Source organism: Anopheles funestus, chromosome 3RL, assembly GCF_943734845.2.
Source record: "Anopheles funestus chromosome 3RL, idAnoFuneDA-416_04, whole genome shotgun sequence".
Taxonomy (NCBI): Eukaryota; Metazoa; Arthropoda; class Insecta; order Diptera; family Culicidae; genus Anopheles; species Anopheles funestus.
In genome coordinates, this window is record NC_064599.1 from 823,408 (window position 1) to 849,466 (window position 26,059).

Here is a 26,059-nt window from a genome sequence, read left to right on the forward strand (position 1 = left end):
AAAGGAAAGAATATAATTTCTCTAAACACAAACTGGCTACACGCCAACAGAAAATCAGTAATACGATTTATAGGATTTTCCGGGAAGTTTGAAGGCCACAACGTGCCTCTTTTTTATGTTTTTATGGTATCATTCTAGAAAGAAACATATAAAGCCGTACGATACATATAAATAAATCCTAGTCAATGCTAAATCTCACATACCGATGCTCACGATCTAGCGAGCCGTGTCCCAGTGAGGCAACCAATGTCTACTCAAAGGTTGTCCGGTGCATGCGTCCCCTATCACTACACGTTGGCGTTTCGATTATGTACCACGTACGTGCATCCACTTTTTCTCCGGGAGGAAAGAATTTGTTCGATATTGTGTTACACTGTAATGAAATCTTCATGCTGAAGCTTTCGCCACTCGCTCTTACTCATGTCATCATTGGGCAGTTTTTCCATCGACTCATCCCATCATGATAACAGGGATAACACTGCTTGCTGTTCTACGTTGTTAGGGCCGCACCCGGACACGCAGTACTATTGCAATGTTTCTCCTTTCGTGACGCACGCTTCCAGGTAATCGATTCTTCGCTCTAGCGTCGTTAGTTTCTCGTTTAAAACAGCCAACCGGGACCGGCAAGACATATCTACAAAGATAACCGGAGATGAAACATCAGCCTTAGCTAAATAGTTCACACCGAATACATACCGAACGAGTTGAGAAAATCCGTAATTCGTTTGATGCTCGCTGTTATCACTTCGATGTATTCTCGATTTGCCCAATCTTGGTGTATCTGTTTCTGAATCGCCTCCCGATGTGCGTCCATCTTCACTTTTCGCAACACAATTGTATTAATTTAACTAAATTAGAGAAATTGGCTTTCCGTTCACTTTGTTGTATTTACGATTGGACATGCAATACCGATTATCCGTGTTTTTTTATTCCCATTCCGCGTTGTTCGTGTGTCACGGATAATCGGATGAGCACAACTGACATTTGATTTGAATTACAGTAATATACAAACCAACTCGTACGACAAGAATTGTACGCGTTGATAAATTCTGTTTTTGTAATATAATTGTTACAAAAATTACGAATCTCAACATACGAAATAACATATTAGGTGTTTAAAGAAAGAAACAATGATTTCAAAAACATGTTTTCATCGAGGAAAGACCTTGGAAATCGTTCACTTAACTTCGCTTTTGTTTGCAGTTACATTGAGGCAAAATTTACAAAATACATGAAAACAGTTAAAATTTATACACCCTGACATCATTGCACGAATTCGTTTTCAGGCAGAAGTAATAAGGATCGATTAAATTACCGTACACAAGTAACGTCCATTTCATCCAACAACAGCCTGTTAGATTCTGATCAGCTGGACGCCAGCCACGCTGATGAAAGGTATGCAATGCGCACATTTTCTGAGCATAACACAAACTGTTCAACGCCGCTTTCCACGAAATACCCTACATGTGGCGGATTTTCCCTGTTTTTGCTCATGGCAACTACAGCTCCTGGTAGTAACTGTCTTCGTTCCCGTGTGTTGTATGCAAATACCGACAGGAGAGAATACGCTCGCGTAAAGTTCATTTGCATTCGTCCGAAGGTCCTGGTCGCTCAAACAAGATACTAAAACGCCTCAACGTGCAGTTGCATCGGACCTAAATGAAATGGAATGTTGCAAAAAATTTGGTGGACTATTGAAAAAAAAAAACATATTTCAAGAATATTTATACTAAAATGCTTTCAAAAGTTTTTAGCAAAAACATTTTGAATTCTTCCATAAAGGTTTCTTCTAACAATACACTCCAATTAACCACATTCCGTGTGATTTAAGACCGCAATCCATAAGAAACTTTAAGGCAACATTACTTTTCACCATCAGATACTCTTACCACCGGAAGCAGTATCAACTATGTTCTAGCTATTTGCAATAAGAAAAGTCTAACGGCGTGTGAAGCACTATCTAAGCACTACGCACATTGCAGAACCGAACGTGAGAGTACCCTTTCCTTGACGGAAATGCAATCAAAAGAACTTGAATGAAACCGATCGTTGATGATTTCCACTTGTTACACCTTCGCCACGGCAACACACAAACCATCGAAGTGGTCGAGAAATCACTTTGAAAAGAGTGAATGTTAGTGTGTGTGTATGTGTGAATCTATGTGCGAATTTTCCAGCTAGTTTTCCACGACATCGGGATTGCTTAGTGGCGCAAGGGATTCCTTATTCTACCGTTAGCTCTTTCCTTCAATGGGGAAGAATTCACTATCCTTGTAAAGAATGTGGAAAATCCAGAGAGCAAACATCTTCGGCGGGGAAATTGGCACACTTTCGCTCTCATTTTGCACGCTCTCTCTCTCTCTCTTTCTAAGGTTCGGGATGATCCTTGATGGTAAACGTTTGGTCATTGCATACGCATCAATCTTCCTACATTCTACGCTGAGCACTCATTCCAGCGTTTACCATCAACACGCGTCGATCGTTGCAACGAGAACCGCGCGCCATTCGCTGGCGGACAATCGACTGCGAGAGCCAACGAGACCGAGCAGTCCCAATTCCCAGTACTGCCCCAGACAGTCAGTCAGTCATTCAGTCAGTTCGGCAAGGATAACGCTCCGAAACGGTCGTCCTTGATTGCATCGGTGCTCCGATAAAGGGGAGCGTGCGCTTCGATTGTGCTTCACTAAGCATTGCTTTCCCGGTTGGTGGTCATTAAGTGTGTGTCTCTGTGTGTGTATGTGTGCCCGTATAAACTGATGTGTTTTTCATGGAACGTTTTTTCGAACGCGTGTTAGTGAATTTTCTTCTTTTTTTTCGGTGGGGGTGAATTTTTTGCACAAACTGTTTCTCAGGATTTGAGCTAACGGGGAACAGTGCCGTCATATCCCGACGGGGACAAAGACGGTGTTTGCCAGTGTTCGTAGCCTGTGTACGTGTGCAGGTGTTTCTGCAGGTGATTTAACTCCCACCCTTCAACGATTTGTCTTGGGTGCAGATGCTGCTGCCACTGCGAATGGTAATGCTTCCGGGATGCTTTGCTATTTCGGTACGTCTGTCCCGAAATTTTCAGTGTCAGTGTCACTGCCATACCGTGAGCAGCAGCAGCAGGGAATGTCGAGTGAAAGACCTGAACCAGTTTCTGTTAAAGTTAGGGGACGGAATTACTAAAACATTTCCGGTGTGCAAAAAGACGTTAGTGCTTTCAACGAGGACGAGAGTGAGCATCTTTCAACGCCATTTTGCCCTGACTATAGACCGTGATTTGTGCAGTGATTTGCATTTATCGTCAATCCCTTATGACCGTCAATCCATATTCCGTCGCCTCCAACGGCTTCACGTAACCACGGCTTCGTAACGCGTCACTGTGCCTGTGACGTGTTCGGTTAGTCTAGGACACTTTGCTGTCCTACTGTTACACTGCTGTACTTCATTTAACCCACGCTTCCTCGGCACCGTCGCTGTTATTATTGCTACGTAGTGGAAAATTAAATATTACCACCTTCCAAACAGAGTTTTCCTCCCAACACATAGGCACCCTTGGGCTGAGAAGAGCCTGCGGCAAGGACTACACTATCACGTCTGCGGCCTGTTATGTGATTGAGTCTCAAGAGATCCTTGTTTCCGGCATGAGCACTTATGTGGCCTGCACTTTTGTCCCAATGCGAGAATTGTTCACGAGTCCGTGTGTTTGTGTGTGTGGTTGTACGTGTGAAAATCCTTCCCCATCAGTACGTGCGATCGGAGCAAGTTTGTTGGCACACCAAAGACCTGCGGGAGGTTAAAACGGCGCCCGCTTTAAGCGTTCGTTGTCGTCGTTGTCTATCGTCGAAAGGTTGCGAATGGGAAAGACGGCTGGCTAAGCTGAGGCAAACTGACCCCAAAACAAGGCAACCATTGCAGTTGCCCAGCTTGAAAACAACGTGTAGTACAAGCGATTATTTTTTGCCTTCTTGTTCTGTCCCAACTCTCACTTCACAAGTGCTATGCAAACATAAACACTTTTTGCCAGAAGGCTTTACACGAACATCAGAAAAAGCAAAGCAATGCTTTACTGTTTTATCTCACCAGTAAGCGTTTTCCTCAACGAATAGGAGACAAATTTTCCAGCGCGCTTTCACTATCCGCTAATCTTGAAAGTTCAACCGAAGAAGCTGACATAGATTTTTTCCGTTGTTCGTTCTTGCGTTGTACTCTCTCCCTCCATTCAAAACGTGAGTGTTTTATGGAGTGCCTTTTGTGGCATTACCGAATAAAACCATTATGCCACCCCTTGTCATTGCAATGATGGTGAAGATTGGGGGAAAAAAAATGATGCACTCAAGTTTCGGACTTAGCTTATACGTACAAACAAACTACGTTGAACACATGTTTTCTTAAAGTAAATAAGATTATTGTATACCTCTATTAATTATAATTCTCTAAGAACTAATGTAAGTGAAAAGATGCTATACTGATCTTTTTGTGTTTCGTATGTTGCTTCCGCTAATATAGCTAATATAGCCATCTTTCAATCAATTTGATCCCAAAATTTCATACCAATCGTAACGAACAGCTTTAATATTGAAGACAATCGAGAGAGAGCCAATCGAAGGAAAAGTGCTTAACCACTTTTGGTGGAAATGCGGAAATCTCCGAAAATTTTGGGAACAAGGATGCTTTCTTTCCCCAAGAGCATACACATTTTCCACATTCCAACCAGCCGCCCTTCATCAGCTGCCCCTCGTTTATCCATTTCCTCGCTATTGTCTACCTCGATCGCTAGGCTAGGGAAAAAGTTTCATCGTTTGGGGATATTTTGCATGACAAAAAAACATTTTCCTCTATTCCTGTATCTGTGCGATGTACCGGAGAGGCAAAGGAAAAAGTAGTTCCGATATTTGTTCATCCGAGCGTACTCCTTGCACGGTTTCGGTGGTGTTGGAGTGAATGCTGGCTCCACTTTTGTATCAACCAAGCTGCTGCTTACATGAATAAGGCACACTTACACACAGAAGGCAAGAGGACAGCATGGACAGGCGAATGTTTTAAACGTGTTTCTAATTTCGTTGCAAAGCGATCCAGTAACAAGAAGTTTTGTGAAATAGAACAGGCCTTCACGTCAAGAAGCAGTTACGATAATGGTAGCAAAAATGTGTCCTCCAAGAAAAGCAGTCCCTTTCAAATGTAATAATGGAAATCGGTCTCCCTTCGTTTCCATCTTATGCCGATACCATTTGTCAACTGTTCTTCATCGCTACTAATCCCAGCTGAATGCTTTTGCTACTCGATTAATCTCTTATCGTTTGTGAATCTTCCACTCGTTTGATTTCTCTTTTTTTTTTGTTCCTTATCTGTGTACGCGCCCAACCAAGGAGCAGGAAAAACGCGAGTCAGGATGATGGTTTTGGCAATTGAGTTTACCTGTAGCTCAAAAAAGCTGCCGCCAATGCGTACAAATCCGTCGAAACCGAACATCACCCAGTCGGTTCTTTGGAACACACAAAAGGAAAACTCATCCAATGAATTTTCCTTTCATTCCACTCGCCCAGTTCATTCCAGTTCCAAACCCCTCGAACCCCCAACCTGTTTTGTTCCATCTTGGTGTTTTCGTTCCCTCCGTGATGCCTTTCGGGAAGTTTGTCGTTACAGTTCGACGACAACGACGAAAACGGCACTGAAACTCAACAACGATGGTGGCAATATTTGTCGCACCAAAAAAAGAAAAGAAACAGCTGAAAGGAACAAACGGACGAATTTTGGCATTTTCCTCGGCAAGGGCAGGTGGTGGTAAAGATGATAACGATGATAATCATGATTACGATGCTAAACAAATCGGCTCTATCGGGATTACGTGGGGCGTACCAGTATGCAGTACTCATAAATTGTCAAAAAAGAAAACTAAAAAAATGCTTTCGACGATTTACAACCATTTTTCAGACTTGTTTCTGATGATTTTTTTTTGCCTTGCATTCACATCTACTTCATCCTATACGTGGAAGATGGAGTAAATGTTTACTCCACCCTCGAGCCATTAGTGTATTTTTGTTTTATTTCGACAGTGAAAAAAATGACAAGAATTTAAATTTTCCATCCGAGATGGATGGATTGGAAGATTGTTTGCTTCTTCTTCATATAAATCATTCGTGTTATTAATAACAAGCCATTATACGGAAATGCCCCATTAAAACGATTTGTTTGAGACGTTTAATGTAACAATCATGTAACAGTTTGTTAATTTCCCCTGTACGATAGCTATTAGTTATTAATCATTTTATAACTGATTTATTTGAAGTTATTATAAAATGTTTTCTTGACAGAACTAGAATTACATAATGGAATACATTTTACTATTCAATGCTATTGCCACATCTCCAGCATTTGAGTCACAAATAATACAGCACACAGGAAACGTTACTGATTGTCAGTAATTTCTCATTGCTAGGTCAGTCAGTTCCAGTGTAGCCTATTTACAGTAAAGCGGAAAATGAGCATCAGAAAATGGAGGATTGGTCTCGTCATTCGTCCATCCTGTGTCAATCTCACATTTTGGGCAGACTGTTATCTGGAATAGAGAAAACGACATGCCGGAACACACAGGAAATCAGCTGCCAAGCCAGGGATCATCGTATTCGAACATCTTCCTTCATTTGTTACCATCCAAACGACATTCGGGTCCGTTACGGGTGCATTAACATGAAGACATCCGTTCCCCCTTCAACAAAGCAGTCAGGGCAAGTACTGTACTGTTCCTGCTGTGAAAACGGTCCGACGGAAAAGTATCGCTTCAGCCTCCGCCAGGTCGTTTTCCGAATGACCAATGTGTGCGATGGCGGGAAATGAACAGCTGGAACCAATATATCTCCCCAATCTTCCAGCCCACAACAGATCATCGGTCGGAATGATTATCGTAACGGTTGGATTTCTTTATTTGGTCCATACTTTCCCTCCCACGAGTACCGAGCCGAAGTCCTTACGGTTCATGTATATCCCGTTCCTCACGCGTCAATCTCGGCCCTATCGAAATCTCCGGACGACGATCGGCCCTTCTGTGGGTAAATGTGTGCGAGCACTACATATTACAGGCAAAAGGTCTCGGCTTGTCTCCTGTCCACAACGATGTCAACATACTCCCGGTGGGGGAGGAAAGACACCAACTGCCAACCCGGGAGGTGAGGGCAAACATTGAAAGGTGAGTGGGAAAATCGATGTTGATGGATGGTGATATTCAATGGTACGCATTCGAATCGCAATGGTCCGCCAGGTGAAGCGATACGTTTCTTGAAGAACTAATTTCCCGATCAAATTTCGTTCTATCGATTCGAAGGAGGGAACTCTTCAAACGAAAATGTATTGTGAATTGCATACTGTTTGGCAAAATGTTTCAAAATATATGCAAAACGCGTATAACCATTCCAATCCACATTTCCTACTAAGAAGTTATCATTAACAAGAGCGAAATCAGAGATACAAAAGATGAAATGATTTTCATCTATTTACTAGACAAATGCTACTCGATGTCTTCATTTTCTCCTAAAGCAGGAGATGAAATCTGGACCAAGCACGTCGAAAGTTAACTTATCAACGTGTTTCATGGTAAAACAAAAAATCCATCCAAAAACCATCTGCACTGATCCTTACGGTGGAGCTGCAGTTGACGCAGGTCACGTTGACATTCACGTGCTGAGGTGATGCGGAACCGGGAAATTACACCGATCCGTACCCGAATTCAAGCACTCCACTCGACAGCAAAAATGACGGCAAATATGTGTAAGTGTGTGTGTGTGTGTGTGTGCCACACGGTGAATCCTCTTGCTTGATGAACGATTTTCCACCTCAAATGTGGGAACGGAGGAAAATCAATCAAAACAAGCAAAAATGGAAAAAAGGGAAAACAACATCGAAATTGAGTTTTATGGTTCGATTCCATGGACTCTATTTCATTTTCGCTTTGCACATCCTCTAACCCCACTCCACGCCAACCCGACGTGTGTGTGTGTTGTGCGTGGCCATCAATGTCGAAGGCAAACTCTGCTTCGGACAAGCAGGACAAAGTTTCCGCCGTTAAAGGTGTGAAAAGGGATACGTGTGCACGTCCGGGGGTAGACGTGCCAAAAGAACAGCATGATGCTCGGTCGGGGTCGCGCGTACATACATACATTGTACACAACGCACGGCATAATACGCTTCATACAGCGATAATGTGCTGTATGAAGTCTTGCAGATGAAGTTTTCTCCATGTTCATTCGACCAGTTCTAGGGCCGGGTCTGTCCCGGGGTTCCCCAGGGCTCTCACCGACTTTTATTGCCAATTTAATGCAAACGCTATTTTACGATGCCTTTTCACGCCGCATTGTCCCAGCATCATATTCACTGTGTTCAGAGTTAGCGCATAAAATTTTCTAATATATCCTCGCTTAATGTAATGCTGATTCCGTTTGATACGGTAAGATTGAAAAGAGCGCTTAAAATTACGTTACGTACCTATTGCTATTGCACCATCGCTGATTGGCACCTCGCACACAATTTCACACATAAAAGGGAAGCATCTATGTTCGGGTACAAAATCAATTCCCAACCAGCATCTGTTCCGCAGCGACAACTTCGCGCTCCGTTTCGAAACGAATGCGTTCGAAGCGATAACAACATCGCGACTACAAAATCAAACACACATTTTCCCTGAACACTGAAGGAAAGAAAGCATTTGAAGTCGATGGGAAAATATTGCTGAACAAACATTCTGTACGATTCATCGATTTGCGTGTTACCGTTGGGGAATAAAATCGAGCTCTGTGTCTCACCACAAAAGAAGAAGGCGAATAACTGGTGCTATTCTTCAAGCAAGCTTCTTTTTTTTCAAGGCCAAAAAAAAGTTCTTTGCTATGCCTCGTTTAAAATTGAGTGCAAATACTTCTTCTGCCATGCTAAAATAACCACTTCGAAGGCCCCTTCGGGCGCTGGAGATGAATTGCTATCGATTGCTATTCTTTCTGTCAGCCTCTGGGGTGGGTTTTCTTTTCCAGCTCATTCGATTTGGAATCCTTTTTTCCCCATTTGAAACCGCAAACTCGCGCGCACGTATGGTGCGCGTCGTCCAATTGGATCTCTGTCGGAACAGACGTATAACAAGCATAAGTAATCGTTTTAAATAAATTATGCTTTCTTGTGCGCTTTTGCGCTGAAACTTTCTGTTGCTACGGCCATGTAGCCGTGTGTTTGATAGGGTTTCTTAATTTATTTCTAAGCGTTCGAAATCCTTACCGCCGGCTTTACACGAAAGGCATCTCGGATTGCTATGTCCTTTTTTCTCCGGCATGTTGGAATTCATTGGATCGTTCAGCACACGTTGCGTTACTTCTTTATGGCGTGAAAGCTTCCCGATAATCTTCACCAAATCACCTTCAAAAACAAAAAAAAAGGAACCTACCCAGTTTCGTAAGGACCACCGTTTGACGGCAAAGCTTTTTCATCCTGTTCGGGGGATCCCTCACAGGGATGAAAAAATTCCCTACGGTGAAAAAGGGATTCATTTCCCCTTTTTACCGACAAACACACTCACACACATTTCACACAGTATCGGTTGCCAATGGAGTTTTGGGAATGGAACAGTAGAACAGCAGTAGAACACTAGATCCTCGTTTGCTTGCCTTTGTCCAAAAACGGAACGAACAAAATTGAGGAGCGAGTATGAGCCAACAAAAGGCAGCAAAAAACTGCAGCAAACACAAAAGTATGTATCCTTAAATGAAAATATTTCTACCAAGAGAACTTGGTGGATAATTTACGAAAACGCTCTTCCAGCGCGGGTAGAGCAAATGAGAAGCAAAAATGAGACAAGAAATAAGCAACATCAGCACATTGTTATCGTGAGGTACCAGTGGGCTTAACCAAATAAATAAAAAAAAAAACAAGATTGCACATAAAAAGGAGTTACAATGGGTGGGGGGAGGGTCTGTCTTGTGGTGAGCCAATTACGGTGGATTTTGGGTTGATTGGTTGCGTAGCGTCTCTATTCAACTCTATTTACCTTTGCGAGCGCATAATCAGTTTGCGAAAGGAAAACTCCATTGCTTCCATTCAGCACTTTGTTCTGAGGCGATAGAAAGGATAAGAAATGAACAGAAAGGAAAATCACAACGAATTTCATAATACCGAAAATTATTACCATTACCCATTTACCGTTTCGCCTACCAACCAACAGTTTTATCAGCGGTTCAAGAGAATGGTTTGAAAGGTTTAGAAAATTATCAACATAAAAAGAATTATCCAAGGTAAAGTGAAACTGTATACGTTTTCAACATTAAACCTTCTTTAATGATGAGCGGAGTGAAAAGGAACGATTTGGAAATTCGATTCCCATAATGGAATCCACGAACCCTTTCCCTGCAGGGCACCTTCCAAACAAGCAAAGCCTGATTGCGTCAATATTTGAGAACTCGCTAACCAGCGGCAAAACACCACTGAAACAGAAACGAAGGCGAAAAGGACGAAATGGGACGAAAATCTTTCCCTATTGAACTCTTTCTCTTTTTCCCCCACACAGGTTGAAAGTCTACTTGTGGCCATCGATGCGGGGGAGAGTAGAACTTTAGTAAAAGTACAGTAAATTATTGCTTTTCGGAAGCAGTTCATTATCCCAATGCCGACGCCCCACGCGGTTGCAACAATTTGTTGATAAAGAATTTCGAAAGTAAATGACCCATCCATCCTCCGGTGAGACTTCTTGGGTGGCGCTTTAACTTTTGAGCGTTTGAACGTACTTGCTCACTTCCTAACAGACGTTTCCGTAAGCGGAAGTAACCAACCTCCCAATAGGAACATTCATTTATCTTTTCATTTTTTCTGGCTGACACTTTCCCGACTGCCTCCATCGCTAAACAGACACAGCCACAGTTTGTGGAAAAGTCATCAATCTTTGACTGAGTGCGAGAAATAACATCACAAAACGCACCCTCAGGTTCCGTCGGTGGTGACAAGACCCACGTTGATTGGAAACCAATCGGGCGAACGATGTTTGTAGGATTAATTTAGAACTCGGCCCAAGACTCGAGCCTGAAACTAGAACCAGATCCTCCTAGCAAACGCTAGGGAATCTTCAGTAACAGACTACGAGGTTGGCTCTAATTACGGTTTAATTCAAATTAATGTCAGTTGGATTCAATTTATGACACGCTTAAAATGCGATTATCATCACTATCACATGCGCAGCTGGTGGTGTGGAATGTGCAGAAACATGAACCAGCCACTATCTAGACGAGGAACGCTTGGTACAAGCACCAGATTTATGGAAAAACACGATGTTGCGCTGTCTGTCTATCGTAGAAAGTGGAAAACTAACCAATCGAGATGTACTCACCGAACAAACAAGGATGGTCCATTCCCAGGCAGCGATGCCACGCTGAAACTGGGGTAACTAAAGGATGGATAAATTTGTTGTTAACAGCAAATATATTATTTACAGTGTATCTACTAGCTCATACCTATGGAAATAAAGGCTACAAATTTCTCATCTATATCGTGTACCGAAACAATCATATCATGGACTGCTTAATAGCAGCTTAATACTCGGTTTAACAATAATGCCACTTGAGTTCGCTCTGTGAACCTATCAGGATCTTATCTTTTCTTATTCTAACATTCCACCGAAGGAGGATTGGAAGTAGCAATGCAAAAATAAAAGAGCCAGCCAGCAACACGTGTCATGGTCAGAAATTGGTTCTATAAAGCACAGACGATGAAAGCAACTGGAACGTCACCTCGAGAGACCATGTGTGCACCAGTGAACCATCCAACATGTGCGCGTACGGGTATTGCTATCATGTTGAATGCTTCACGGTTCTTTCGGTTCACGGGACATCATGTCAATGGACTCGAAGACGCACCCGAGACTGTTGTGCAGCTGTGCGAATGTGTAGTTCGCCCTAATCCCCCTTAATATCTCCATCATCGCTTTAATCGGTAAATTGCCTCGGTTCGCCCGATTTCCTTGGCAACAAATCGAACACGACAGTGCTGTCAGCTTCAGCTAACGAGAACTGTAACGCACGGTACTGAACACGAATGTCCAAAACAAACTGTCCCAGTCTAGCCTAATCCGGTGTTAAACTGGGCCGGGGGCACCTAGGAGAGTAGAATAGTCGAGAGTGACCACTAAGGCTAATGTGACGCTCTTTGCAAATTCGTCTCCACTGACCCCTGCTAGCCGTTGCTGTTGGATGCTGCCCCGGCTTCTGTTCCATTCCGGAGTAAGGATATTGATTGATTTTTGCTGTCCTAACCTTCAATCCAAACTTCGCCGAGTGTCCAGTTCAACTAGAGTTCGGTGTAATTTTCCGCTCAGTAATGTACATCCGCATCTACCCAGTGTCCGCTCCTTCTGCTCGTCGCCGCTACCGACAGGATAAATCCAATTAATTAGCCTGCTCGACAAGCCTTCATCATCATCATCGTCATAATCCCTGTACCATTCATTCTCCACTTCAGCAGTCGGATGTGTTGGACGTCAAAGAATGAACTTATAATCTACGGAGACCAAGGTTGGTACTGGTAGCTGGAGAGTCGGAGGTTCGGTATAGTGTGGTTTGTTTGTTGTGCTGATTATTTGCAAGTATTAGCCTGCTCACCGGCATCAGCCACTTACCCCAGGCACATTGTGGCTTAGCATATATGTTGAAAGAACCATTGCGACACGGGAGCTGAGCCGCTGAGGGCTGAACATTGTTGTAAGCGTTTTCATTAAAACTAAGATGTTTTCGCTACCTTCGGCAAACAAAACATCGAATTTCGCCCTTATCTCCAGTATCTCCCTGCGGAGCGGTACTAAGCAAACAGTCAGTGACCACTGACTTAAAAAAACCCTTATGCTGCTTTTGTTCTGCATGTACTCGGGTCAAAAAGCGTTGGTTGCCCCCCTGCTCCCCTGGCTCCTATGGCGGGGAGCCAATAATAATTCAATACCAATATTATTTTGTTACGTATTTTCGAAAAGCTGTTTTCTTTGGAACCTCCCATCAAGAATTCAAGAATGCCAAGGTCACTAAAACGTGCTTTTGGGTATCGTATTCGTCGAAAAAGGATATGAAAACTCCTAGAATCTAACAGATAAGAGACCGCCTTTCTTAATCGAAATCATAACGATACGTTTTGTGGCTGGATCATTTAAAATCTGTCCCTCTGCCAGCAACAAAGGAAAAAAGCTCTGCTGGTTGGATTTGATACACAATTTGAAATTGAACCCTTTTTTATGCTGGCCATTCTTCTCATTTCACTACAGGAAATGAACCTGCCCGAACAGTGTGCCAGGCAGGCAGATTGATCCTTTCATTCGACATTACTTTATGTGCAGCAACCAACCGGAAAAGGATCGAAAAAGGTATAGGAAAAGTTAGAAATTGTTGACCACACACCACATACTCACACAAACGGGCGACCACTTCGACCAAAGCCATCAATGTCAGGGAAATATTTCAATTACACTCATCCTCCGATTTTGCTCGACTTTTCCTCGTCCCACATCGACCGCATGCGGTGGTGTGTGTGTAGTGAAGTTTTTTTTGTCGCTGATGGCCGGCTCGTCTTCAATCCACCCTTGTATCGATGTGTGAAGCGTGATACAAGACAACATTTCTCCATTCCACCACCAACTCGTATATCCTCGGGTAGGGTGGGTGTAAATTCCTTTACACCTTTGCACACATCCATCACAGGCCCATCGACACGTTGTTGTCACATCCATCTTTTCGTATCGTTTTCATCGGATATTGTCTCCCGGGTCTCTTTACACAAACCCATCCACCATTGCATTGTTCTCGACCTCATCCGCGAACGCCATGCGATTGCGTGTGTTCTTATGTAATGGTCGCATCATGTTGCTAATATTAAATTGTACAAAACGATACAATGTGCAGGTACATGATGCTTAAAGTTGCAATTCAATATTTCCAGCGTGACTATTACCTTGCGGCGAAGTAAAAAATGTTCTTATTGAAGCGATACAACTGAAGGGTTGTTGGAGAGCTTGAGCGACAACAGCCATAAAACTATCCGCCCGACGACATACTGTCCACAATGTTATCCTTTATATGGCCACTACAGTCGTGGTGAGTACCGGGTGACACAATAAGACCGAACAAGATGTATCCGGCTGATGCAGCAATTGTGCTGTACGAGCTGCTTATTAGTCGTACGCTGGGTACTCTCTTCGCTGACGTTGATGAACTGCACAATACCCGCAAGGGCACAACACGCACACCCAAACCACTCCCGAATCCCAACTATCCGCAACCGATGCAATTGTCAGTGAGCAACATCAACTTGAAACCGTAACACCAATCATAGTCCGGAAAAGCCACAAACCCGCAACCCACAGAGTGTTCGATCTGGCAACAAGTTTCCCATCCTCAGCTGCCGTTCCAATCCTGCTGCTAATGGAGCCGAGACGACAATCCGACCCGATCTTGCCTCTCCTATCGCACCCGGAAATGGTAATTACGCTCTGTAGCATAGCGAACGGAATCGCTTCGAAGGACGAGCATAATTGACTCGTTTTCTACACCTGCAGCAATGACCGAGAAGAATCCTTTTCGCCAACGGCCAAACCATCGGGATGCGACAAGACGAGGATGTGCTGCACTCGAAACTTACTCCTCTCGCAAGTAGTTGCATCAGGCGCTGAGGCTGAGAAGATCGATTTGAGTTATGTATCCGGTTTATTTCAAACCTCATTTCTTGCACTACTGTCCGCAGCACAATTCGCACAGGGTGCCGAGTGCAGCGAGACCGGATGAATCTTTGTTTGATACTCGAACAGAAGGGGTTTGATTGTACTCGGAACCTTCGTTCCGGTGCGAGAACGAGGACGACCATTTGCAAAACTTCACCGTCGACCGTTCTTAGGGATGATTCAACTATTGCGTAACGCAAAAATTGTGAATTTTTGACCACCACAATCGGTAGTGCGGTTCAGTCGTTCTGTAGAAATTGTATCTAAAATAATTTTGAAATAAAAAATATTAATAATTTGTTCACACATTGCTCCACGGTCAGAGCTGCTAGAAAATACTATCGATCATGTGTTTCATAGCTGACATTTTTCAAGAGCTCGTTCAACATTTAGATTTTTATATATGTCTTATTAAATTTTAAGTAACACAAATTTTAAATCTCCGCCCCTACGTACTTTCCGTGTTACGTTATAGTTTAATGATCCCTTACAGAGCGCAAACTTTTGCTCGATTTTGCATCCGAACGGGTTTAGCACTGTCTGTCTTGAGCTGCACTCGAAGCTGGAACTTTTCCAGGACTCTATAGAGAAATGGAATTCCTAGAGCAGGAGTCAAGCATTCAACTTCTAGCGCTTATTGCGTTGAGCGTTTCACGGGATGGAAGCTTTAAATTTAAGTCTCATCTGTTCCCCTATCGGTTCCCGTTTTATGAACACGTTGTCAAACGTATGGCAGAATGTTGATACACCGTTCAACACGACACGTGCGTCCTTGTGCTAATCCAATTCAATCCAATCCAGCCTGATCCTCCTTTGCAATGAACGGTAGAAGTACCTTTGCAGTACGATTTCGCTAATCAAACTGAAGAGGACAAAATGAACGGGAAATTTTCATTAATGAAATTGATCCGGAAACGAAGCTCATCCGCCCTGGAGAGCTCTTCCCGTTTTGGATGGATGAAAAACGAAGGAAAAGTTTTACGCAATAACCGTGGTGGATGCTTCCCAACAATAGACGATATTGATGAACTCATAATTTACAATTTTGCGTTCAAGATCGCCATTTTCGCGAATATATTAGCTCAAAGTACTGCAGCAGCTTTAGTACTTACAGACAAGATGATAAACCATTGGTAAAGCTGCTTCAACAGCACTCGTCGAAAAGCTAATGCAGTCTGGCGCATCAATTAAATCGCACAAAACACACAAACGCTTCGATAATACTTACTTTCCGGAGTCCTTTTGGATGATATTCTACCATTTTTTCCTCGTTTCATGTTTCATTTTTAATCACACTGCAACAGCGTACATGGGTGCGTCAAGTAATGAGCCCACTTCTATCGATGAATACTTAAACAGGCCTTGTGGCTTTGCGAAAGCTTGCTTTATTAGCATTGCTTTATTCTCAAACGCGTACATCTGCACCGGTTAGCGCGGTCGTACAACTTAATCTGTGACGGGAAAAGCCGACGCTTTCCTGGAGTGATGAAATTAAAATTTTCCTTTTTAATACCTACGCTTGATGTGCTGGATGTTCCATTATGATCCAAAAGAGTGGAAAATAGTAAGGACTAACTATACATAATTATTCTGATCATGTCATCCAACATTTATGTTTCAATTATTACTGCTGAAACTTTCCCCAAGGCCTATAATTTGGTTATAAATTATACAAAGATTGCAAATTGCATAACTTGAGGCGCATTGTCACTGTAATAATCTTTATAACTTTATGCTACAGTGGGCAAATTGTGACCGACATTATACATGAAAATCGGCGACACACTGCTTAATACCATGCTCGATGTGGATTAAAACATGCATTGGTATCTGAACCCGAAGATATTATATCAATTTGAATAAATTTATTAAACCTAAATCTTATATTTTAGCATGGGCATAGGTATGAGAGATATAACAGTTTAATGTTCATATATTAACCACCATGAAATAGTGAGAAACATTAAATCAAGAACGGTTTTGCATGGAGAGAAGAGGAAAATTTCAAGAGCCGAACTGCTGTGCTTACATCCTTCATGCCTCACCACATACTCTTGATGAGATTGTTCCTTTTGTTGGTGTTCTCGTCGATGTCCCTAGCTTTGACGTTGGGCACAATAGCGCAATGGCGTTGACGATCGCTTGGGAAACGGTGCCTCCGGTAGTAGATACGCAGGCTGTGGAAAATGGCGTTTATACACTGGTTTTAGCTTCCCTTTCCGCACTCGTCACCCGCACGTTTTTCCGCTTTTATTATTGCTTCCATTGACAGTGACAAGGGATACATGCAAAATTAACTCGCTTAACCTGGAATTTTTATGGTCCCGTGGTACGGTCCTCAGCTGCATATTGTGCGCTTCCTCTAGGCGGAGAAAATGTGGAAATTGTGTGGTTTGTTCATGACCGCAGAGCGCTCACACCTTACCTGTCGTCGTTTCGCTGCACTGAGGTTATCCTCGACCTGTATTGTAGACGTGCTTTATCCGGCGTAAGAGTACGTCTTTGAACGTTTCTCTACAATATGAACCCCTCTTGTCCGCTCTATCCGACCGTAAACAACCCATCAGCTTCATTATGATTGACGGAAATATGAAAATTTCATTCACCGACAACAACGCAACAAATTCGACGCAAAAAACAAACAAAACTGTCCAAATTTTATTCTCATTAGCCAAAAACCAAATCACCACAGCTGGCATTAGTCCACCTGCCATCGAAAACAAACCCTTGGTTGGCCGGCCCTACACGATACGGTTGTGTAATTTTTGTGCATAGATAAATAGGATATGCTCTGTCACTACGCACAGGAAACCGTTCTGGCTTAACCATTTATTATAACGCCAACATTCGTGACCATGATCGTCACCCAGTACTTTGAATTCGCGGAACGTAATGAATAAAACATTCTCCCAAGGATATGCAAACGCACCCCGGTTGGCCAACTTGTTCGCTTAGCAAAAGCTTAGCTGATTATGCATTCGTTGACACTTTCGACACGAGTTTCCAAGGTGTTGAACAGCTTTTGTGGTATAACCGCCGATGTGAAAATGGATACTTATCCATCTGCCGAAAATGTGTTAAAAATGGAACAAAAACGGATATTTTATATTATAATATCAAGTAAAAAGAACCATCCCTATTCCTCGAAAAGAAGTTCATTGGCGGAGGAAATGCGACGAGCGTGACAGAGCGGAAACTTGTTTCTTTCCTTTCCCTAACGGGTGACGCCGGAAAGGACATTGGAATGGGATGGCTACTGAGTTGACCGAACCGTCACCGGTCCTAGATTAAATTGAAGCAATCAAAAAAGCAAAACAACTAACGGTGCGGTAACGGGCAGAGGCATGGAAATCAACGGAAGAGATTAATGCGTACCTGGGTTGATGTTTAACGCCACATCGCACAGTGTTTAACGAAAGGCAAATGGCAATATGCTTTATTAAACATTTTCGAAGGAGAGCTGTTTCAAAGAATATACAGAGAGAATTTTTTTCTGCTGTATTTATTTCATATTTTTTCTACCGTTGAATGCGTCCTTTGTAGATCAATGTACAATCTCTTTTACTATAATTGCAGATATTGGACACCGTTAACACATTTATAAACGCCATTATTACCGCCATTTTATTAACATGATAATTTTGCATAGCTATGATGTTAAACACAACTAGTGTGGCATGACGTGGTTAGACTGCAATATCGTTGATCCAACATCTTGTTGAACGTAGATTAAACATATTGATGTTAGATGCGTTATATGCTACAAATACTAATATGTATTTAACAAAAATATATCTGAATATATTAATATACTTTTCTAAGTGCAACCTTACCTTGCCGTCATTTACGTTGGACAGCCAATTCTCCGTCCAGCAAGCGTTCATTTTGTTACACGAATTCGCAAGTCCCATTATCAAGAGATGTTTCACTATTTTCCCCAGCACACTACAGAATGTTGTGCTTTTTCATCTATCATCATACCGGACACCACCGGACGTCGAAATTTAATACTCCTGTGTGCTTCCTCTTCCACAACGCTTTGCAGCGATAGAAAATAAAAAAAATTGCCTCCGGAAGGACGCTGAAGAAAGAGAAATTTCAAGTCAAACACGCCCGACGCTTTTGCCCAGCTGTCACCTAGCTAACACTTTGGAAAAAACGGAAGCGTACACACCGAACCACGCACACAAACGCACATCCCGAAACTCAGACGACCAGAGGTTTGACCTGCATCCTGTCGTCGCGGGTGGGTTGCTCCCGTTGTACCGCACTCCTTTACGGCAAGGTGTCCGTCAATTGCTTCAATGATTATTTCCTTCCAATCTTCGGAAGCGCAACAGTGTGTTTTCGCTTCGGTGTGGTTGACCAATTTTGGCACTCTGTACTCAGGAAACAAGCCAACTGGACAACCTGTTGGGAGTGTGAGGACATGAACCTCACACGAACCATAGAATGATTTCCTTGGCGCAATCAACACTATCTCCCACGTCTTTGCTTTGAATCACACTTTTCGCTATTTCCAAGTTATACTATTTGGGCTGCCGTGACTGGCTTACGGTGTGTTGTAAGGGATCAATCATCGATTACGTAACAGGGATAGGGGGCGGAATGGGGGGAAGGCGAGAGAAGAGGATGTGGAACGCAAACGAGAAGGGATTGTTGTATGTAACCTTACATAGGATACTTCTAAAATTCGGGATCTTTAATTGATGTCTGTATTCAAGTATAATACAATTACTATACAATTTTTGCGTTACGTAATAGATGAATTATCCCTAATGTAATTTCTAACCGAGAATCCTTGAACGTCCTCGATGACACCCAATACCCCTCTGATAATGTGCTTTGACCTCTTGCGTAACCGTAAAGGGAAGAACTTCAACACAATTTCCTTCGAATTTTCAGAGTCTGCTTTGGTTCCGACATTTTCCCTGCGAACACCTTTTTCCTAAATCCACGCTGCATTAATGGAGATTTATCTGCGTGCCTTACGATACCACCCACAAGGTGCGGTACGGTCTCTATAGGTCGCACAAATGAACTATATTTGCGGCATACAGAACATCATCGCTTCCTGTTCTAACGGCAACCGAAAAACAAAATCTAAAAGAATCATGTGGATTTCGTTGATGGAAGGCGTGATTTACGACAACTTCTTCCACGCGTCTCTCGGCTCCGGCGTACGAACAACGATTCAGACAAAAGGTGCCATTAGTTTTCTACCGTCACAAAGCTTGGGCCTCACTTGAAAAAGGTACTATATCATCGAAGGGATTGGCTCGCTGGACACCTTGTGCGGTTGTGCGCTTCTCCAAGATTATCGTTTGTGCCGTTTGTGGGCCGTGTTTGATGGATGGTTGTGTTCTTTCGTAGTGAATTTCCCACCCATCCGAACTGCTCGTTTCCTAGACGCAACGACGCTTAGACGCAACCATTTTCCCCAACTTCGAAACACGTAATGAGTCTACGGGAGCTTCTGTTTCCGGATATCGATCTGACTAGAAATCTGCTGACTCAAGGAATGTGTTGTTGTTCCATCTCCAGTCGCAAATGTTACTTCCCTTGAAATCGTTTGGATTTAGGTGTGACTAATTTTGTTGCTACACCCATCAAAATTGGTCATGGTCGCGTTGGATATTGTTGTACGCACTCTGCAGTGGTCGATCGGTACTATTACGCTTTCAAACTAAAACATCCATTTGAACCTTTTCCGCTCCGAGCAGCATGGTACAAGTTCGCGTGAAAAGAGCATGTTCTAAACATGACATTTGCCAATAGACCAACGATGAGAGTGAGTGAAGGTGGTACCATGAAAGAAAGGAATTGAATCACAACAAGCAACCTAAACAATAGTACCCTCTGGCAAACATGTTACGTCAGCAGCACCGTGAAACAGAAGAACGATAAAATAAATCGCTTCCAATACCCTCGCTACCGGTTACAACACCAGTGCTGCCGCAATGGAAGATGGACAGTCTCGCAAATCCACCAACGGTCATGGACATCCACGGCAAACACGCGATCTTAAGAAAACACATGCCGATTCTTGGCCTAGTACCACCAAAAGGACGTCCTTACCAGCTAGTCCCAAGATCATCAAGACCACTGACGATGACTCGAGCGTTGGAGACGTTTTCGAATACTGCCAGCAAACGTCCGCCACTACGCCATCGACGGTGGAGATCGATTTTGGCGCCATTAGTCCACGGTTTGAACGTATGTACTAAACACGGGTACGGAACTGCTTCACACTGACTAACCGTGACACTACTTTTACGCTGTCCGATAGGCAAACGGTTCGAGTTTTGTTATCCCTCCGTATCGAAGGAAGACTTCTCCAACAGCATATCAATCGACACACACGACATTGATCGTAAGAAAAAACGAATTTATCCCAGCAAGACTCCCGACAACTCACTTGAAAAGTATGCTATTAATAATGAATTGTTCGACCATTTCCGAGCACCTTAAATCATTTGTTGCATTCCCCACAGTGAATCCATTCTTGATGGTTCGATGGCGAGCTGTAGCTCCCCGGGACATAGTTCATCCGCTAGGGCCAAGTCTCCGTCGCATTCTCCGCGGCTTTCGCGCCGCCAGCTAAATAGCGAAATTATCAACATAACCTCAAACCCTGGCTACCAGGTAAGACGAACCCATCGTTCGGCTTTCCTTGCTGCGGCTAACATATTCTTCTGTTCACTTTCCGATGAAAGGTTTTAAGAAATTCCCACTCAACGCTCGATCGCACCTGCTCCGACAGCGTCGTTTCACTGACATGTCGCAAATCGACCAGCGATCTTACCCAAACGAGCGATATCGGCATGAGCGGTATGGGGTCGATGGGCGGACGACAAGGAAGACGCAGAAGCAGCCACAAGGGAGGGTTAGCATTCCTGGCCAGCAGGAAGGGATCGCGTGACTCGATCAAGAGTGCAGCTTCAAATACGTCCGTTTTCTCCAACGAAGATATCGGACCGCTAGCGTTCCAGGCATCGGCCCGCGGTCGTCAGCGGAGAACGTCCAACTTTCTAGAGCTTCCCGTGCCGGACCATGCGAGACCGCGCGTTTGTTCATTGCCCGAGCGACCGTACAATCCACGCCAGAGCGACGATCTATATCGGTTGCGTCACTTTTCGATCAGCAAAGGAACGGTGGTCAACTGCGGCGACTCGATCATATCACGAAGATCCAAGAGTAATACCAGCGTCAACTCTACGGCAAGTCGGTAAGGTCCTGTAGCAAATGTATGATAACCATGATATCCAGCAAAACGCTATATTTAACGTATTCTTTGCTTATTTTTCTGCAATAGCGCCAGTGAAAGGTCACCATTCGAGGGATCCTGTTGTGGCGGAGGATATGCTACCGTGGATTCACTTCCTTCATCTCATGGCGAGGACGACGAAAGTGAACCAATTCCTACAAGGTGACTTAACAGGGCAATGTAACATCCTACAAGGAAGTAATGCAAGATTCTTTCGTCTTCGTCGTTAATCTGGCAGGTATCGTGTAGTCATGTTGGGCGATTCGGGTGTTGGTAAAACGGCCCTGGTTTCACAGTTTATGACATCTGAGTACATGCACACATACGATGCCAGTCTTGGTAAGTTACCGGAACGCGGGTACAAAGTTGAGGAAGGTAGTAAAGATGAGCAAAGTGAGTAAGAGTGAGATAGTGAGTTGAAACGTTGTATCTGAACGAGTTTCGTTCACTCACCACGAGGAGTTTTGGCGACTCTTTTTTCACTTACTCACTCATGAGTTTAAGCATGGAGCCGTGGTGAGTCGAGTAGCAAAAAGAGTAAAAACTTGAGTTGAAAAGAAAATGAACGGAAAAAATGCTAAGGTTAGCAAATTTTTAGATTTTTTCAATTTTTTTCATTATTTTTAACCTTTTTTTAATTTAAAGCATTGTTTGAGTGAAAAAGAACTAATTGCAACAATTTCGCATTAAAATAAAACAAATTTTTAAATTTTGCTAAATTTCTCAAAAAAATGGCAAGGGGTACCCCTTATGAAATTTTCGAGTGGAAAATTTTTTTGAAATTTTTTCTGATTTTTTATTCTTTTTTTAATTTAAAGCAATATTTGAGTGAAAAGAAACTTATTGCAACAAATTCGCAATAAAATATATCACATTTTAAAATTTTGCTGAATTGCAGAAAAATGAGGAACATTTTACAGTTTCTCAAACAGGGTAAGGAACTTGGTTCCTCGCATAACTTCTGGCACAGACATCTGAGGGCATGGCCGTCCAAGAAGAAAATGTAGCCATTGATGCCATCTATCGACCACAGGCAAAGATTGGAGATCCGTTAGATACCGACCGAGTTATAGGCAAAATTTGGTGCGAAAATGAGGAAAATTTTACATTTTCTCAAACAGGGTAAGGAACTTGGTTCCTCGCATAACTTCTGGCACAGACATTTGAGGGCATGGCCGTCCACGAAGAAAATGTAGCCATTGGTGCCATCTATCGACCACAGGTTAAAGATTGGCGATCCGTTGGATACCGACCGGGTTATAGGCAAAACTTGGTGCGAAAATGAGCTTTAGTGGATTGACAAATTTATAGATTTTTTCAATTTTTTTCATTATTTTTTACCTTTTTTTAATTTAAAGCATTGTTTGAGTGAAAAAGAACTAATTGCAACAATTTCGCATTAAAATAAAACAAATTTTTAAATTTTGCTAAATTTCTCAAAAAAATGGCAAGGGGTACCCCTTATGAAATTTTCGAGTGGAAAATTTTTTTGAATTTTTTTTCTGATTTTTTATTCTTTTTTTAATTTAAAGCAATATTTGAGTGAAAAGAAACTTATTGCAACAAATTCGCAATAAAATATATCACATTTTAAAATTTTGCTGAATTGCAGAAAAATGAGAAACATTTTATAGTTTCTCAAACAGGGTAAGGAACTTGGTTCCTCGCATAACTTCTGGCACAGACATCTGAGGGCATGGCCGTCCAAGAAGAAAATGTAGCCATTGATGCCATCTATCTACCACAGGCAAAAATTGGAGATCCGTTAGATACCGACCGAGTTATAGGCAAAATTTGGTGCGAAAATGAGGAAAATTTTACATTTTCTCAAACAGGGTAAGGAACTTGGTTCCTCGCATAACTTCTGGCACAGACATTTGAGGGCATGGCCGTCCACGAAGAAAATGTAGCCATTGGTGCCATCTATCGACCACAGGTTAAAGATTGGCGATCCGTTGGATACCGACCGGGTTATAGGCAAAACTTGGTGCGAAAATGAGCCTTAGTGGATTGACAAATTTATAGATTTTTTCAATTTTTTTCATTATTTTTAACCTTTTTTTAATTTAAAGCATTGTTTGAGTGAAAAGGAACTAATTGCAACAATTTCGCATTAAAATAAAACAAATTTTTAAATTTTGCTAAATTTCTCAAAAAAATGGCAAGGGGTACCCCTTATGAAATTTTCGAGTGGAAAATTTTTTTGAAATTTTTTTCTGATTTTTTATTCTTTTTTTAATTTAAAGCAATATTTGAGTGAAAAGAAACTTATTGCAACAAATTCGCAATAAAATATATCACATTTAAAAATTTTGCTGAATTGTAGAAAAATGAGGAACATTTTACATTTTCTCAAACAGGGTAAGGAACTTGGTTCCTCGCATAACTTCTGGCACAGACATCTGAGGGCATGGCCGTCCAAGAAGAAAATGTAGCCATTGATGCCATCTATCTACCACAGGCAAAAATTGGAGATCCGTTAGATACCGACCGAGTTATAGGCAAAATTTGGTGCGAAAATGAGGAAAATTTTACATTTTCTCAAACAGGGTAAGGAACTTGGTTCCTCGCATAACTTCTGGCACAGACATTTGAGGGCATGGCCGTCAACGAAGAAAATGTAGCCATTGGTGCCATCTATCGACCACAGGTTAAAGATTGGCGATCCGTTGGATACCGACCGGGTTATAGGCAAAACTTGGTGCGAAAATGAGCCTTAGTGGATTGACAAATTTATAGATTTTTTCAATTTTTTTCATTATTTTTTACCTTTTTTTAATTTAAAGCATTGTTTGAGTGAAAAGGAACTTATTGCTACAATTTCGCATTAAAATAAAACAAATTTTTAAATTTTGCTAAATTTCTCAAAAAAATGGCAAGGGGTACCCCTTATGAAATTTTCGAGTGGAAAATTTTTTTGAAATTTTTTTCTGATTTTTTATTCTTTTTTTAATTTAAAGCAATATTTGAGTGAAAAGAAACTTATTGCAACAAATTCGCAATAAAATATATCACATTTAAAAATTTTGCTGAATTGTAGAAAAATAAGGAACATTTTACATTTTCTCAAACAGGGTAAGGAACTTGGTTCCTCGCATAACTTCTGGCACAGACATCTGAGGGCATGGCCGTCCAAGAAGAAAATGTAGCCATTGATGCCATCTATCTACCACAGGCAAAAATTGGAGATCCGTTAGATACCGACCGAGTTATAGGCAAAATTTGGTGCGAAAATGAGGAAAATTTTACATTTTCTCAAACAGGGTAAGGAACTTGGTTCCTCGCATAACTTCTGGCACAGACATTTGAGGGCATGGCCGTCCACGAAGAAAATGTAGCCATTGGTGCCATCTATCGACCACAGGTTAAAGATTGGCGATCCGTTGGATACCGACCGGGTTATAGGCAAAACTTGGTGCGAAAATGAGCCTTAGTGGATTGACAAATTTATAGATTTTTTCAATTTTTTTCATTATTTTTTACCTTTTTTTAATTTAAAGCATTGTTTGAGTGAAAAGGAACTTATTGCAACAATTTCGCAAGAAAATAAAACAAATTTTTAAATTTTGTTAAATTTCTCAAAAAAATGGCAAGGGGTACCCCTTATGAAATTTTCGAGTGGAAAATTTTTTTGAATTTTTTTTCTGATTTTTTATTCTTTTTTTAATTTAAAGCAATATTTGAGTGAAAAGAAACTTAATGTAATCAATTTTCATTAAAATTAATCAATTTTAAAAATTTTGCAAAATTACTCAAAAAAGTTAAGGCTATAGCCTTAGAAAATTTTCAAATTTATAGATTTTTTTTATTTTTTATTATTTTTTATTGTCTTTTGTATTTAAAGCATTATTTGAGTGAAAAGAAACTTATTTCAACCAATTCGCATACTTCAATTTATCATCCTTAGGAGCAGTGGCAGATCAAGATTCTCGGAGGCCCTAAGCGGAATGGTAATTGGGCCCCAAAACTAAAGGATCTGTAGTGCATAGATCCACTATGACCGATCGGAGGAAGCGCCAACAATTTCGGGGCCCCTTTAGCCTCGGGGTCCCCGTGGCCGCTTAGTTTGCATAGTGGATGATCTTAATAACGAC

The 26,059-nt window shown here is 42.1% G+C and overlaps 2 protein-coding genes across 8 annotated transcripts in view; one reads left to right on the plus strand and one right to left on the minus strand.

The window, feature by feature from the left end:
* Nucleotides 1-75: 75 nt before the first annotated feature.
* LOC125768699 (probable protein BRICK1-B) lies at nt 76-909 on the minus strand. Of its 2 annotated transcripts, XR_007418952.1 has the most exons (3): nt 697-909; nt 204-634; nt 76-134 (listed from the first exon to the last, which is right to left on the minus strand). XR_007418952.1 is itself a non-coding variant. In XM_049436722.1 (2 exons), exons 1-2 carry the CDS (start codon nt 812-814, stop codon nt 525-527), a joined length of 228 nt encoding a protein of 75 aa, XP_049292679.1. In that variant the 5' UTR covers nt 815-909; the 3' UTR covers nt 76-524. The 2 variants fall into 2 exon arrangements, 1 of the variants encoding a protein (XP_049292679.1); XM_049436722.1 differs by having other exon boundaries at nt 76-634.
* A 1,147-nt stretch (nt 910-2,056) lies between these two features.
* The window catches only part of LOC125768684 (uncharacterized), a 32,248-nt gene continuing 8,245 nt past the window's right edge, over nt 2,057-26,059 (plus strand). The window contains exons 1-7 of one of the 6 annotated variants that reach the window (XM_049436700.1): nt 2,057-2,790; nt 20,422-20,914; nt 20,988-21,123; nt 21,193-21,343; nt 21,415-21,926; nt 22,014-22,127; nt 22,204-22,304. In XM_049436700.1, the coding sequence (XP_049292657.1) occupies nt 20,659-20,914; nt 20,988-21,123; nt 21,193-21,343; nt 21,415-21,926; nt 22,014-22,127; nt 22,204-22,304 (1,270 nt within the window). In that variant the 5' untranslated portion in view covers nt 2,057-2,790; nt 20,422-20,658. Of the gene's footprint in view, nt 2,791-2,846; nt 2,954-20,421; nt 20,915-20,987; nt 21,124-21,192; nt 21,344-21,414; nt 21,927-22,013; nt 22,128-22,203; nt 22,305-26,059 lie in introns of those variants that run through there. The other 5 variants (XM_049436695.1, XM_049436697.1, XM_049436699.1 and 2 more) reach the window with 5 other exon arrangements.

Excerpts from the sequence above, each read along its gene's own strand:
- LOC125768699 (XM_049436722.1), bottom strand. The coding sequence starts at position 814 with ATGGACGCACATCGGGAGGCGATTCAGAAACAGATACACCAAGATTGG. Across the intron at positions 635-696 it reads GGATTTTCTCAACTCGTTCG|ATATGTCTTGCCGGTCCCGG; the intron begins GTATGTATTCGG and ends TTATCTTTGTAG.